The sequence below is a fragment of the Amblyomma mixtum genome, chromosome 3 (assembly GCF_055824585.1).
Source record: "Amblyomma mixtum isolate Tamu chromosome 3, ASM5582458v1, whole genome shotgun sequence".
In the NCBI taxonomy this organism is placed as follows: domain Eukaryota; kingdom Metazoa; phylum Arthropoda; class Arachnida; order Ixodida; family Ixodidae; genus Amblyomma; species Amblyomma mixtum.
Window position 1 is genome coordinate 381485405 of NC_143014.1, and position 12638 is coordinate 381498042.

The 12638-nt window shown below is 46.4% G+C and overlaps 1 protein-coding gene across 7 annotated transcripts in view; it reads left to right on the top strand.

Annotated features, from left to right (window-relative positions):
• The window catches only part of LOC149357019 (glycerophosphocholine phosphodiesterase GPCPD1-like), a 32743-nt gene extending 25252 nt beyond the window's left edge, over positions 1 to 7491 (top strand). For 6 of the 7 annotated variants that reach the window (XM_089584418.1, XM_089584419.1, XM_089584412.1 and 3 more), the window contains one exon: positions 94 to 234. Coding sequence is in view for 1 of the 7 variants with exons in the window: in XM_089584417.1 (XP_089440543.1) it covers positions 94 to 250 (157 nt within the window). In the remaining 6 variants the exon portion in view is untranslated. Of the gene's footprint in view, positions 1 to 93 lie in introns of all 7 variants that reach the window. The other variant, XM_089584417.1, reaches the window with a different exon arrangement.
• Positions 7492 to 12638: the final 5147 nt, after the last annotated feature.

Below are 12638 nucleotides of genomic sequence, written 5' to 3' on the forward strand. Positions count from 1 at the left end.
GAAATGGAGTCTCAGCAGGTGTCTGTGCATTTTGCCAGTGTCAATGCATTCATCCACATTGCTTGCTCCTTAATTGGAACAACCGTCCTGCAGGCTGGATGTGCTGCGTCCTGCGGAGAGTGAGAGTGTGTTCCTCGCTCCCTCCGGTTCGACGGTGAGTCTGCTCGAGGTGGCCAGCTGCTGCTCCAGGGAGACCCTGCCCGAGAACGGTGTGGCTCCGGCCGCTCCCTGCAGCGTGGGCCGATCCTAGCTCACACCAACTGTGTCCCTTGTAGAGAAAGGACTGTTTGGCATCCTGCTCAGCACCTCTTGTGTAGAGAGCCTTTGTCTGTCATACACATGACATACTATATGCTCGGGTGACCTGCTTCCGAGCAAACTGAATAGGACCAGTGATGGTCGCCCACGAAAGGCAAACCGGTAGCATTTGTGAGGTGGGTGAGATGCCGGTGCAGAGACAACACGCGTGCTCGAGAGAACTGTTATGTTCCTCCTCCTTTCCAAGCGGCATGTATCCAAAGTGCCTGCCTCTGCGGAGTGTTTGTTGGGGCTTGTGTGATGAAATGTGCAGTAGCAATACCAGCTTGTATTTCAGCCCAAGCAATGCTGGTGTGACTAGCAGTGTGCTTGTCTAAAATGTTGCAAGATGTTGGAGCTCTTGACTGTACTTAACTCGCTACTTATGTGCCAGGCAGGCTGGTCAGTGCGTGCAGGGCAGTATTCTGCAGCCATGCACCTACCTGGTGATGCTTGAATTCAGCTTGTTGCTTTTGGAGCTTTGTTTATGTCTGTACATGTAACGGTGTGCAAGTTTGGCCTAGCGAGTTCGTGGCAGGCTACACTGACTTCCAAGAAGAAACTGCTGTGCTTCATGCCTGCATACCGTCCATAACTCTTCGAGCGGATGCCTGGTTCTTGTTGGACACTGTTTACAACGTTGGACTGCACCACAAGGGATGGCATCGGGTAGCTCGTCCACATTTCAAGTGCACCTTTTCTTAAAAAAATAAATTTTGGCAGGCAATACCCATTGCAAACATTCTTCAGTGCAGTAGATTATATTTAGATTGTATCAACAACTTTCACATGCGAAAGCGTATTCTATGTCTCTGTAAGTGACTTTGAGCAAAGCTTGACCTGTGACTTCTTTAATTGTAGCCTGTTGGGATAGAATTTATTTATTTATTTATTTCCTCAAGGGTCTCGGTTGAGACATTACGTGAGGGAGTGGACGGTATCTGGCAAACAATGGTAAAAAATGTTAAGATGAAAGGTTGGCGATGCTCCGCTTGAATTCTAGTGGGTTGATGATAATGGCAACTTTGGTGGGCAGGTCATTCCAGTCTCGTGCAGTACACTGAAAAAATGACTGCTGAAATGTCACAGTATGGGCTTGTAGGGGATACACTGCGTTACTGTGGCTGAACCGGGTGATGCGGTGGGCTCTTTTTATGTAGGGGTTATCAAGAGGCAAAGAATGGAAAAATTTATGAAAAAGGTTAAGACGTGCTATCCTACGCCGCGAGGCTAGGGGGTTAAGTTAATTCAAGCTTTTAGTGCTGAGATGCTTGAGTGGTAGGAATAACTAGATGGAATGAATCGTGTTGAGCAGTTCTGAACCAATTCGAGGGCGTTACTAAGGTTATTGTGGTGGAGATCAAAAATAGCGTTAGCATGCTCAAGCTTGGGTCGCACAAAGGTTTGAAAAGTAAGCTGTTTAATAGGGGAGCAGCGAGTGAAAGGTCATCCTGTACATCTACTACAGGAGTGTCATCTACTGCACACATTTATCAAGATTTTCTCAGGCACTCCATGCATACCCAACACTGAGGCCTGAGAACAATTCTTTGCTTCATTATTACTGTATTTTACTCACATTAGACATGCATTTTATCGCCTCAAAACTGATGACAGTTTTAGAAAAATTTTGGTTGCACATTCATTTTGCGCGACAAAAGAGAGCTTTAGAATTTGGGAACCAACTTTAGGGGCCCCCTCTTTGTACCGTGTTACGTGGCCTTGCGCTTTGTACCTGCAAAGGTTAAGGGTAGGGGCCAGCTGCATCTGAACTGCGTTTTCCGCTCACAGTGCCATTCCGGCTGTGAAGTGAACTCTCAGTTGTAGATATTTGAAATTTAATTTTATTCACACTTTTATTTACACCGGCCTAGGCAAAAGGCAATAATAAATAATAAAAAAAGGTACTATGAAATTCAATACTTTGCATCCTGTTTTATAAATGATCGAGACCAACCTGTTGCAACATCCCGTGCTTTCTGAAATGATATTTGGAGGGAAATCAGACAATGTGTACTTGCCAAGCCCAGCAGCTGTCGAAATCCAGAAGCAGTCATAAAATTTATGCGGTTTTTATAGCTAGAATTTTGTGGTGTGGGTCCCTTGGGACAAGCAAAAAGCTCCATTCACCGTTCATTTGCCATGAATGTGAGAAGCAGTGAAGTGGCAATGACGAATTGGTGGTGAGACAAGCAGCCCTACTTCGGTGAACTTTGCTATGTTGGCCGACACTGCCCAGCGTTATAGGGCCATGCTATTTCAGTGGTTTTGGGTTAGGATCGCCCGCTAACCCAAAGACACAAGGGGTATTAGCATTCTGCGCATGCATACTCGCCTCGAGTATCCTATCTATCCCCCTGACTCCTAGGGTCACATTAGTCCAAAAACTTTTTTATGTAATAGTCAAAAGTTACATTTCGGCAACCATAATAGCTGGTGTGTTCAATACAGTCGAACCCGGATATATCGAATTCGAAGGGGATCGGAAAATAGTTCGATATAGCGAAAATTCGATATACAGATATAGGCTAAAACTGCACTCCCGATCATAACAAATTGTTGCTTACCGTTTGGAACAGCCGCGAATCACATAGTATGGGCGCGCAATGTGAAAGCGCTTTATTTCGCGGAAAAAAAGATCACTAATTTTGGGCTGCTTTTTCCCCTGGGAAACGAAGTTCAAAACACTGGCCTCGATCTTCTCGAGACTGTCCAGGTGCGAGAGCACAGTGCCTTCCATTTCGCCGCAACAGCGCCGAATCAGGCTAACGCTGACGCCAGTTCAGTGGCTGCGCACGGACGTGTTTCTTCGACAACACAGTTGCCCTCGTCGTCGCTGGAGTCGGCGTCTTGAACGCCAGCTACCGCTTGAACTTCGCTGTCAGCGTTAAAGTCCTCAACAGTCACTTCGGACGGAACGGCGCCGAGAAAATTGGACAAGTCGCGAAACGCGTCGTCCAAGCACTCATCGTCATCTAAATCTTCCGGACATTCATCTCCGGCCACTTCAAGGCCTGCCTTGCCAAAACAGTTGGCTACTGGGGCCTGCTTCACGTCGCGCGTTGAAACACAGGCACACACACACACACAAAAAAAACGCGCGAGGCGCAGATGGAGCGATAAGAGCGAAGCCTATGCGAGCGGCAGTCAACGTAGCTGCGAAGGAACGACAGAGGGAAAAGAAAGAGCAGGGAGAAAGATCGGCGCTCTGGGCTTCGTTTTTTTTTTTTTTTTCTGCGCTCTCTTTTCCCCAGACCCACGACGTGCCCACGAGCGACCGTTTTCTCTCCCTCTCTTTCCCCAAGAAGCGTGGTCGCCGCGCGTCTCCATGTGGCGCTCTCTCTTCGCTGATCTCCAATGACCTTGACGGAGCACACGCAACACCCCCTAGACTTCTAGGGGGTGTTGGCACACGCCGGCGGTACAGGAGGAGAGGAGGAGGGGGAAAGCTCGCGCCGGTGGGGCGCAAAAACGGGGAACAAAAAAAAAAAAAAAAGGGCCCTGCGCCTGCTGACTGCGGAAATGTTCTCCGCTGAGGCGGCTGAGGACCGGACAGGAATGTCTTTGGGGAAAGCGCACCTTCCAGGGGCGCGGCGCGGCGTTCGATATATCCAATGTCCGGCGAAAACGGAATTCGATATACAACGCAACTGTCCTATACTTTTACATAGTATTTTCAAGGGGGTAATCTGTGTGTTCGATATAGCCAATAATTCGAAATATGCGGGTTCGATATATCCGGGTTCGACTGTATTCTGAGAGGAAATATGGTACTTTTTGCACTCGCTACATCTTGCCAGTTGGTAAGGTGCACTTAAAAAATTAACAGGCATTTACCCAAATGTATCAAGAGTGATCATGCTAGCTGGTTTGTCAAATTATTAACGTCATGCATGACGGTACGGCCATTGTGTATACTACAGGAGAGTTACAATAAGTGCTGTGTGTTCAAAGAAATGTGTTGACATGGGTTTGGAGACCTTGTTGTGCAGCACATATGCGGACAGTGTCCCAGGCACTTTCCTCCTCTATTCCAATGGCTGCATAGGTATTTGTGCGCTCTGGCCTTCCACACACATGCATCGTTCCAAACGCTTCGCTTCCTTTTGGTGCAATGCATGTGACATGTTGTCACTTGCTTTTTTGTCATCACTGTGGCAGCGACGCCTCCAAAGTAGAGCGAGCACTGCCTCTTGGGAGTGCCTGTACGCACGCAACCGGTGTTCCTGCATGCTGCCACGTGTCCTCTCCTCCTCCCTGTTAGTTGTGAGAGGGACGATGATTGCCCAGTACTGGGGGAACAAGACTGAGGCATCTGGATAGGCTGACACGGCCAGTGCGCGGAATTTTAAAGGTGCAGTCTGCTTATGTGAACACCTCACTTAGGGATCATGAGATGACTTTGACAGCAGCGTTGGCCAAAACTTTTATGTGCAGTATCGGCTGCAGTGGCCCCCCCCCTCCCCCCTTTTTTGAAGTGTTGGGGTATGTATAGTTTCTCAGAACCCGTTCACGCTCTTTTGTGTGACTGCTGCATACTACCTTGCAGTACAGTTAGCATTCCACCAGTCTGCTTGGAGCCCATGCTCCACTTAGTCCATTAGCGCGTGCCTTGTGCTCTGCACACTTGCCTTCGCCTGTGGGGAACGGAAAGTTTTCACACAAGCACACTTTTTTATGCAATGCCTCGGTACTCGGCTCAAAGCTGAAGCTCACGGGTGTCTGTGCTTCTGTGTGTCATTTTTGCTTGCCCAAACTGTGTACACTTATACTCTCGCTTTATTCGCTGTTATTAGGTACTAAATATGCATGTATGCAATGTCACTTGTAATTTGTAGGGGTGTCCGAATATTGAATTTCTCAAATACGAATTGAATACGAATATGCAGAAAAAATGCTTTCGAATATCGAATGCTTGCTTAGAGAGAAAAAAATGAACAAAGAAAACAAACATTGTTCTTGTTTATAAGCTGCTACTTCTTTGTTAGGGGCAGCTTCTCCCTGCATTTATTCCTTGTTCATAACCACAGGATCGAAAGCACTCCACACACAGGATGCTACCGAGGGGCACGACGTTGATGGTGCCTTGACTGTGTCTTCATTGGGTATCACTTCAACGACCTGAAGTTCCCTTGCCACAAGATCCTTGAGGCACACCAAATGGCCAGATGCATTATGGAGTGTTGCCTTGAGTCGTGGGTTCAAGAACATAGCCATACTTGCAGCTTCATCAAAGAGATACTTGGCAAAGCTATGGTTGCCACCAGTAGTTTCAAGGCAATGCAGTATGCCAAAGATAACTGGAATCTGGCAGGAAAGTGAAGGGTACTTTTCAGTACTTGCAATCGCAGTTGCCTCTTATAATGGCTTTAGGGCCTCCACAAATTCAGTTGCATTTCTTCACTCTGAAAAGTCCAAACTATCGGCAGCAGTGTTAGACAAAGCAAACTCGAATGTGATGGCTTCCTTGAGTTCAAGCAACCGTGAAAGAATGAGGTACTGACTATTCCACCTTGTTTCCACATCCTGAACAACATGAAGCACTTCCATGTTCAGCTGCTTCTGCCGGTCCTCAAGTCTTTTCTGTGCTGCAGGACTATTGTCCTTGCTTCCTTGCACAGCCTCCTCATGGCTGGTGTACATGACCTTGCGTCACTGATGGCTAGCTGAGCAAAGTGGGAGCAAAGCATGCCCACTCCAACCATGGCAACGTTTTGGCAGCAGCTCAAATGTTACGGCCATTGTCTGTTACAATGCACTTGACACAGTCGTTGGGTATCTCCCACTCGGAACATAGCTGCTGCAGTAAAGTAGCAATGTTAATAGTTGAGTGAGCTTCAGGCATATGGTGCGTGTTCAAGGTGAACAGTGTCATCTTGAACCGTGGACTGAGGAAGTGGCAGGTTAGGCTTAAAAAGCTCTCAATAGCACAGGAACTCCAAAGGTCAATGGTGAAGGCGCAGGCACTTGTACCATCTGCAAGAGCTTTATGAAGCTCACATCTCACCTTTGCTCTTGTGTCATCGTACAGGCACGGAACAGACATGCGCGCTAGTTTCGCATGAGATGGCAGAGTATAGCCCGGCACCGCTTCTTTCATAAGCGCTCTGAAGCCGCGGTCTTCGACAATACTGTAGGCTGAAGGTCCAAAGCAATCATCTCTGTGACTTCTACATGAAGCACATTTGTTTTCATTTCAGATACGGGCTGCTGCGTGCGAAATAAGTCATGCAGCGTTGGTTGACTCTTTGATATCACTTTTGCAACATTTCTCTTGTAGTCTTGCATTAATGATGGATGCTACTTAAGATAATTTTGAAGCGTCATAGTCGTTCCGGTCGGTGTTTGAGGAACACCTTCACACGACTTACATTGCGCTGTTGACGGTGACACAGGAGAGGCTTTCCGCATTTCTTCCCTGGTTGGCTTATCGCTGGTGGCTGACATCTTCGCTGTACATGTGTGCACGCGCAATTCAGATGGGCAGCACTATGCGCAAACTGCCATAGAACGATACCACGACGTGAACTGGCTGCATGAACTGCTCAACCAGGGGCACCTGAACAAAGACGATGTCAGTCACTTGAGTTTTGGATTTGGATTCGATAGCCAACGCAGTCGCAGTTTTGGAACTGCTGTGGTCCATGGCAGTGTAGCTGTTGGCCTGATTCTGCTTGCTGTCTTCTTTTGATAGTTTTCTTGGCATTTCTACTCGACCTTCGGATAATTCGACCGGGTATATTGCGGTCTCTTCAGGATCGTGTTGAGGGAGTCGGCTGTATTCGACTGCTGCCAACAGATGGAAGACTTTTGAATATTCAGTAATGTTCAAATATTTGCACAACCTTGATGTATTCGGTAATTTTTGAATATTCAGAAAACTCCGAGTATTGATTTCTCGAGTCGAATATGAACTGAATAGCAGAAATATTCTATTCGTATTTGATATTTTGGTTATTCGCACACCCCTGATAATTTGGCTTTTATAGTGTACCACTTGCTTGAGGAACAGTGTTGTACAGGAGGAATTTTCCTTGTTTTTGATTGTTATTTATTGAAAACTATCCATGTCTGTACCATCTTGTGAGCAAAATACTTTCTCTGCCAAGGTGCCGTTCTTGAAGCTATGTTTGGAATTATTGCTGCCTTGAGCGCATCCAAGCAAACTGGAATAAAACTGCACTGTGAAGACTTTTTTTGCTGGTCTGTTTCTATTGGAACTTTACGAGCGATATCACTTGCCATATCGCTTTCGCCCTTTCCCTCCTTCGTGTTTCGCTGATAGCTCGTGATAGTTGCTTCTTGGTCTGCACTCCCTCTGACCCCTCTTCCCACACTAAGCTATGTACATTGGCCTACAGCACCACAAAAAGTGCCATTCTACCGAGAGCAGTGTCTGCATCTACTGACACCACGGCCATGCCATCGTGGCGGTTTAAAGGGTTGGTCTATTCATGGAGAAGAGTGTGTAAATAATGGCATAATCTGGTAGTTGGCACCCTATAACGTCAATAACGAGGGTACTGCTTCTGGTTTAGGCAGGAATATATATTTTAATTTGACGTTACAAGTCGCGTAAAAGTGCATCGTGGTGACCCCAAACGTTCTTTTTGTTGCAGCATGTGGTAGACTTTTTGGTAGAGAGAGAAAGGAATTTTACTGAGGGGAAAAGGTGGAGAGGTTGGCCGGTGGTAACATGGCCCTCGCCTGCTACTCCACACAGGGGAAAGGGAAAGTGCGAATGAAGGCTGATGATGGCATAATATAATGAGTTTCATGGGTGATGTCCACACACGCACGCACCCACGCACAGGCTGGCACTCGCATCGCTGTGAAGCATAAGTGAATATACTATGTACTGTTAGTAAGCCCCAATGTCACAGATAGGTACGTTTTGTTCTAGTAAACTGTAGAAGGCAGACCGCTCACTTTTTCTGTAAATCACATGAATATTTATAGTTTAACTTTGCTTAATCATATTTTTAAGTGTTTTTCAAAAAAGAAGGGCCTCACCGACGTCGCCGCTACGCATGCATTGGTGCTTCAGTCTCTGTGTGTGCTATAAGGGCGCGTTCACAATTGTCCAAAAATCCGGTGAGCGAAGTGGATTCGCTCACCGCAATAACTAGGACCTGTTCTCATCTGTTGACGCCCGGCAAGGCGGAACCGCCGCGCCGCTGTTTCTCACTTTTGCACACCACGTCGCCGCTCGCGGCTTACACAGATAGGGTGAGAAAAGAGATAAATCGACGCTGTATACGTACCATAAGCGTATGCACGCTTACGTGCACTAAACGAAGGCGCATTCCCACTTTTAGTTCCGTGTATGCTAACACAGACGCAAAAATAAACTCAGCCTATAGTGGCGTCATCTGGTTGTAAGGACGGGAAGCATTACTGCAAACAAACGAACTCTCCTCTTAAGCCTAGAAGCGGCAGAATCGTCACTCTAATTTAAAAAAAATAAAGCAGATATATCACTTATACGTTTTCTTATAGGCGAGGTGACACGAAGCTAAAGACCGATGCCCCATTTATGGCCAGTGAACGAACTGAAAAATGCAGCAACAACGAGAATTCAGTCCAAAGCGAGGGGTCCGGCTTCAAAGGGCACTGCCATGTTTGTCGCCGCATAGCGGAAATCGTTGGGATCATCGCTACTCTTGTCATCACTTTGGCTGTCGCGACCGCGTTTATCCAGAGTTGACTCATATGGGTCAATGTTTTGTTTGTTCATCCTTGGCAATATTCTCTTTTCGACTTCGCTCAGATTCTGCAAGCTTGACATACTGCCTGACAAACAAGATACCATGTGCACCGTGACGCCGCTTCGTCTTGTATTGGATTAATTGCCATACCCTTTCATGGTCATGGTGCTCACGTTCCTGTATTTTATTAATGACAAAATACGGCTTCATATAATTTCGACATATATAACCAATGTCCTTTCAGTGCCGATTTCTTTTAATCATCTCAGCACTTGAAAATTGCACATTATAAATTGCTGTTGTTTGTATTTTCATGGTTGCCAGATGAGTCTACCATCTCATACAGGTGTGTTCCCACATCAAAAAATTCCATTTTAATATTCTATCTAATAACAACTTTGTTCACACCTGAAGCCCAGTCAGTCACGGGTGGGGCTAACTTAACAGCACACAACTGTTGGTGTTATTAGACACCAGGTTACACCTGACACACTCCTCATGTAACTATTAATTAGAGAAATAGCACCATAGATTTCATTCGTACTGCTTTGGAGTGTTAAACTCCACAAGCATGCTGCTTTCGTCAATTTTCCACAGGACGGAGCATATGTGAAGCTTGCAACGTGCACAAAGGCCCCACTCAAGGCAGTGGATCAGCAAAGTAAATTTTAGTTTGATGTGCTTGTTTGACAGAAGCATTGTCTGCGACTTTAAACAGTGGTCATATTTGCATGCAATTAGGGGCGGTAACAGGAAGAATGGACACATTGTGGGCATTGTCACTGGCAAATAGGGCAGCTTCCTAGACAAATGAAGCTTCTCGTCTACACTTCCCTCAAAAACACACCACCTAAAAAGAAAGAATGAAACACTGAACCATTTTAGCCAAGTTCTAATGTATTTCCAGTGTTGGCAGGTGAGCAGCCTGCCACAAAACCGGCTTCAGACAAACAGATAGACAAATGCGCAATAACTAAATGCGGGGAATGGCCGCTATGAGCCCCAGTGCACTAAAACTACGTCTCGTTGACAACATGGGCCCCTTCATGATTCAAAGATATTTTTAAGGCATCCTCAGAGAAAATGTTGATAGAGAACCTAGTAGCTTATTTCTTCATGTTTAACAAATAGGGCGTGTAACTGAAAAAAAATAATCTAATAGATAGTCTTACAGGCCATTAGGTAGTCTGGAATTGTGAAGTTGCTTTCAGGACCAGCAATGGGGGCAAGTTTTCTATTTGAAGTGCACATAATGCAACCATCTTTCAGAAACACAAAGGCATCACAAGGACAACCAGTCCATGCAAAACTGCAGTCAGCTCATACAAACTGATAACTTTCACTTATGCTTACTAGTACAGCCTTAGAATGGCTTTTCCCAAAGGTGCCAGTGGCATCCACAAAGTTACTCAAATTAACCACGAAGCTATGCATTTGTTTTAAAGCGAGTACAAAAATGGGCAGATTTACCCAGTTTTTCTGTTAATTCAAGGTTGCTATGAGCACCTATACAACAAAGCAGCTGCAGAGCTCCTGTGTGGCCAGTGATGTAGCGATGATATCCGGCAAGTGTAGCTCCTCTGGCGGCACATTCAGCGGGCACGAGCAGCTGACAGGCGGTAGGTAGCAAAAGCCCCGTCCGTTTCCGGTGCACGGCACTGCGCACACCGCTGACGCCCAGGCTGACAAGCATGCCAAAGTTGGCAGCAGCAGGCTGGCAGACACAAGGAAGGTCGCCTGCATCTTAAAGGTAAGTGGATTAGATGGCTGCACCGTAGTCCAGTCACTCAAGTCAGCACTACCGCAACTTTCGTTACGGCTTTGAAGGACGCCATACCGAAGGGCTCCGGGGAGTTCGACCACCTGGGGTTTCTTAACGTGTATTGACAATGCACTGTACACGGGCCTCTAGGTTTTCACCTCCATCGAAATTCGGCTGCCGCTGCTGGGATCAAACCCGTGTCTTTCGGGTCAGCAGCCGAGCGCCATAACCACTGAGCCACTGAGGCGGCAGACTCGGGAAATGAGTTGGCTCACAGTACAACTCGAGGTTATGTCAGCCGAGCAATGAGTTTTGGGCTCAGTCCCCAAGTTTCACAAGAGATGCCTTCATATCCTTTCACGACACTAATCATTTTAAACTGGAAAGGAGGATATATCTGCTACCAGACAAGAAGCTCGACAAAAGGCAGGAGGTAATGTGGCGTTGGCACCAGACACGAGCCTTCTTTAGCCCATAGGAACTAGCACTCATGCACCCAGTGCAATACAATCCAACTTGCAAAGAATGCGGCGCGATAGCCGGATATGATCACATTTTATGGAGCTGCAAAAAGGTGCCGCCACCAGTGGACCTACCACCAGTCCTTTCTCTGCAGTGGTGGGAGGCTATACTGGCTAACTCAGACCTGTTGACGCAAGTACGGGCCACTGAGTTGGCTCACAAGGTCGCTGAGAGCCACGGGCTCGAAGCCTTCCAGTATAGTGCCCGCATAGGGCTTGATGCTGACTATAAATGTTTTCCAATCCAATGCGAGCAAATGAGGGCCTACTTCATGTTTGTTTTGCCCTTGCAACTGGTGTGTGCCTACGTGTGACGGAGCAGCACACGCTCCGCAGCCACAACATCATGGACAGACGGCAAATGCCTACTCATTGTGACTCTCGCCCAATGAGGCTTTCAGCCTGTCCAGGTGAGATGGTGACCTATGGTCAACACACTCAAATCTCTGGGTACACAATGCCCTTTTCATTGTAGCCATAGTCTCTAAGCTTTGCAGGGCAGATGAGGCTCTCAGTGCCACCGGATATCATCTGCACATAAAGAAGGCTCACATACAAGCCACGTTTGTTTCGCAAGGGCTTTATAATAGGCAGGCACTGTTTTGAAGCTTCTGCTCCAGCAAGATTTAAGCCTGGGTGAGTATGTGCACTGTGTGGTAAACGTTCGGGTACTAAAAAGTATAGTACAAGAACAAGTAAGACAAGCGCTGTACAAGTGTATCATGATTGCCCTTGCCCAGTCTTTTTTGGCATGGAGAAAATGACCACTTTGTTTCAGACTAAGACATGCTGAATATCTTGTTATTTAACTGCCAAGGTACTTGAGGAAAGTTGTTTAAATAATTGTGATATCTATCCATTGAGGAAAAAGTATGATGGATGACACACATTATAGTGCTTAGGTTCAAGATAGGCTACTTAATTGAATGACTACCAAACAAGCATCTCATTTTTGCTGCCACTAGGCTTCTAGCTTTTGCAGGTCCAAGCCCACATAGCAAGTTGTGCACCTTCTAATCATTCCAGTCTTATCTTGCGCCATGACTCACATGTGACAATGTGCCACTTTCTTGCACCAGTGAAATGCTTTCGACCATATGAGCAGCTTATAAAATTTAAAAAAAAATACCAGAACTTCAAAAAAGCCAGAACTACGATTATTAAGCGATCAAAGTGGGTTTTCCCAACATTGAATTGTTATGATATGTCTGCGTCCTGATGAAGTGGAGGCTTACATCTGCACTAAATGTATGACACCATGGTGAAAACGAAGCTTCCAGCAGAGATACTTGGTTGTGAACACATGACAGTAGCAATTCACTAGTTTCAGGAAATGGAGAGACAGCTTTC